At 50.6% G+C, this 2,023-nt stretch overlaps 1 protein-coding gene across 1 annotated transcript; it reads left to right on the top strand.

The window, feature by feature from the left end:
• Positions 1-725: 725 nt before the first annotated feature.
• LOC121963439 (regulating synaptic membrane exocytosis protein 2-like) lies at positions 726-1,700 on the top strand (the record flags this gene model as incomplete). Its single annotated transcript, XM_042513725.1, has 3 exons — positions 726-974; positions 1,045-1,285; positions 1,419-1,700. Coding segments are annotated over exons 1-3 (772 nt in total), but the record flags the coding sequence as incomplete, so codon positions are not given.
• Between the last annotated feature and the right edge of the window lie 323 nt (positions 1,701-2,023).

The raw sequence follows: 2,023 nt of genomic DNA, 5'->3' as shown, positions 1-2,023 counted from the left end.
ACCTGAGATCAGCTGTGTGAGCTGCAGCTCTGACCTGAGATCAGCTGCGGGCCGTCAGGAGGCGACAGCGAGCAGAGGGGGAGGGGTTAATGCTGCGGGTCAAGAGTTCACCCCAACAGGTTCATCATGATCCTGATCAGCTCCTACTGCAGGAACGATGTGCTGACAAACCACCACATACCCATCCACCACCTGCTGCTCTGAAATTACTGCACCAACTTCAAAAAAAATCACTCAACATTTTAAAGAAAGAAAAATTGTATTTTTAAAAAGCCAAAGATTATAAAGGGGAGAAAAATATACGTTGTTCTGAAACAAAATAAAAATTCCCAACAATTTTTTAAAGAAAAAAAATCACAGCATTTTTCAGGATAACATACATCTCCAAAAATTTGTGAGGAAAAACAATTTGCCAGAAAAAGTTTAAGAAAAAGAGATATAGCCCCAAATATCTCCAAAATTTGTAAGACAACAAGTAATCACCAAAAACAAAAACATTTAAAGACAAAAAAATTGCCTTTAAACAAAAAGTCACCAAAAAAAATTAAAAGAAAAAAAGTTCATTCATCAAGAAAAAAACATCACCCCAAAAAAAGTAAGTTCAGGAAATTGCCCCCAAAATAATAGGAAGAAGGAAAATTGCCCCACAAATCACCAAGATTAAAAAAAAAGAAACTAACTATCCTGGTTATGAAGGGGTCACTGGAGGTCATCTGAGGGTGCTGATGAGGTCACAGGGTGTTGCAGACTCCTCCCCCTCCTCTCTGATTGGTCCATTCTGTGTGACTGACAGGAAACTGAGCCCCTCGGGGTCGTATTATGATGGTGGGGGGGGCAGGATGCCTCGCTCACCCTCCGATCATGGTCTGGATCGCCGCACTCGCTCGGCACACAGCTACCATGGTAACGGCGAGGCGGAGCTGCGGGTCCGCAGGCAGCCAATCAGAGACAGGCGAGGCCGCTGGCACTCACAGGTGAGTCTGTCCGACAGGTGTAACATTGAATCGTACATGTTGGTTACTAACATTTCCTGTCCTGCTTCAGGACCACCCTCTGGACCTGGTCCAGGATGAGCATGAGCAGCAGCGGCGGCAGCGGCAGGAGGAGGAGTTTCAGGCTCGTTACCGTAGCGACCCGAACCTGGCTCGTTACCCGGTGAAGCCGCAGCCAAGCGAAGAGGCCATGAGGATGCTGGCTCAGGTCGGTAGGGTCCGACACCAACGGCGCCACAGCGACGCCTCCCTGGACACCACCGAGCCCGACCACCATACCCCAAGACACACAGGTAGGAACTCACCTGACCACCTGACCTGAGAGACACAGGTAGGAACTCAACTGACCACCTGACCTGAGGGACACAGGTAGGAACTCACCTGACCACCTGACCCATTGGGTCTGACTCGCTGTTCTCCTTTCAGCTCTCCGGCAGAGTCGGCTGCAGGGATTGGTTGAATCTGGAGGTCAAAGGTCGTTCCCTGTCGATCGGACAGCCAATCACACGAGCCCCACATCTCCCCGCCACAGCCCGTTACCCCGGCAGCTCCTGGACCCGAGTTCCGCCCTCAAGAGAAAGACGGCCAGTGACAACGCAGCACAGCAGGGACGGAGAATGGGGAAGATGCACGTGATTGGCAGCTTCAGCAGCTCAGAGGAGGAGCTGGCGACCACGCCGGACTACAACAGCTGCGATGAGCACGACAGTGAGTCGCCAAATGCTATCTGCTAGCTATATGAGGCTAGATGCTACATGCTGACTGTTAGCTATACGAGGCTAGGTGGATATATGCTAACTATAAGCTATATGAGTCGAGGTGGTTACATCAGGAAGCCAGGGCAGCAGCTCAACCACGACCCAGGTGCAACCTCGATCTGACGAGACAAGAGACCACAAAGACTCAGGAGAAGAAGCTGAGTCAGTGAACTGCAGGGAGAGGACATGAAGAGAGAGGGGAGCTCAGTGTATCACAGGAGGTCCCCCAGCAGACTGTATCAGCCAAACTAGGCTGGTCCAAGGCAGCTGAGC

Source organism: Plectropomus leopardus, unplaced genomic scaffold, assembly GCF_008729295.1.
Source record: "Plectropomus leopardus isolate mb unplaced genomic scaffold, YSFRI_Pleo_2.0 unplaced_scaffold11276, whole genome shotgun sequence".
NCBI classification, from domain to species: domain Eukaryota; kingdom Metazoa; phylum Chordata; class Actinopteri; order Perciformes; family Serranidae; genus Plectropomus; species Plectropomus leopardus.
The sequence above is the reverse complement of the archived record's forward strand: the minus strand, read 5'-3'. Positions and strand labels throughout refer to the sequence as shown.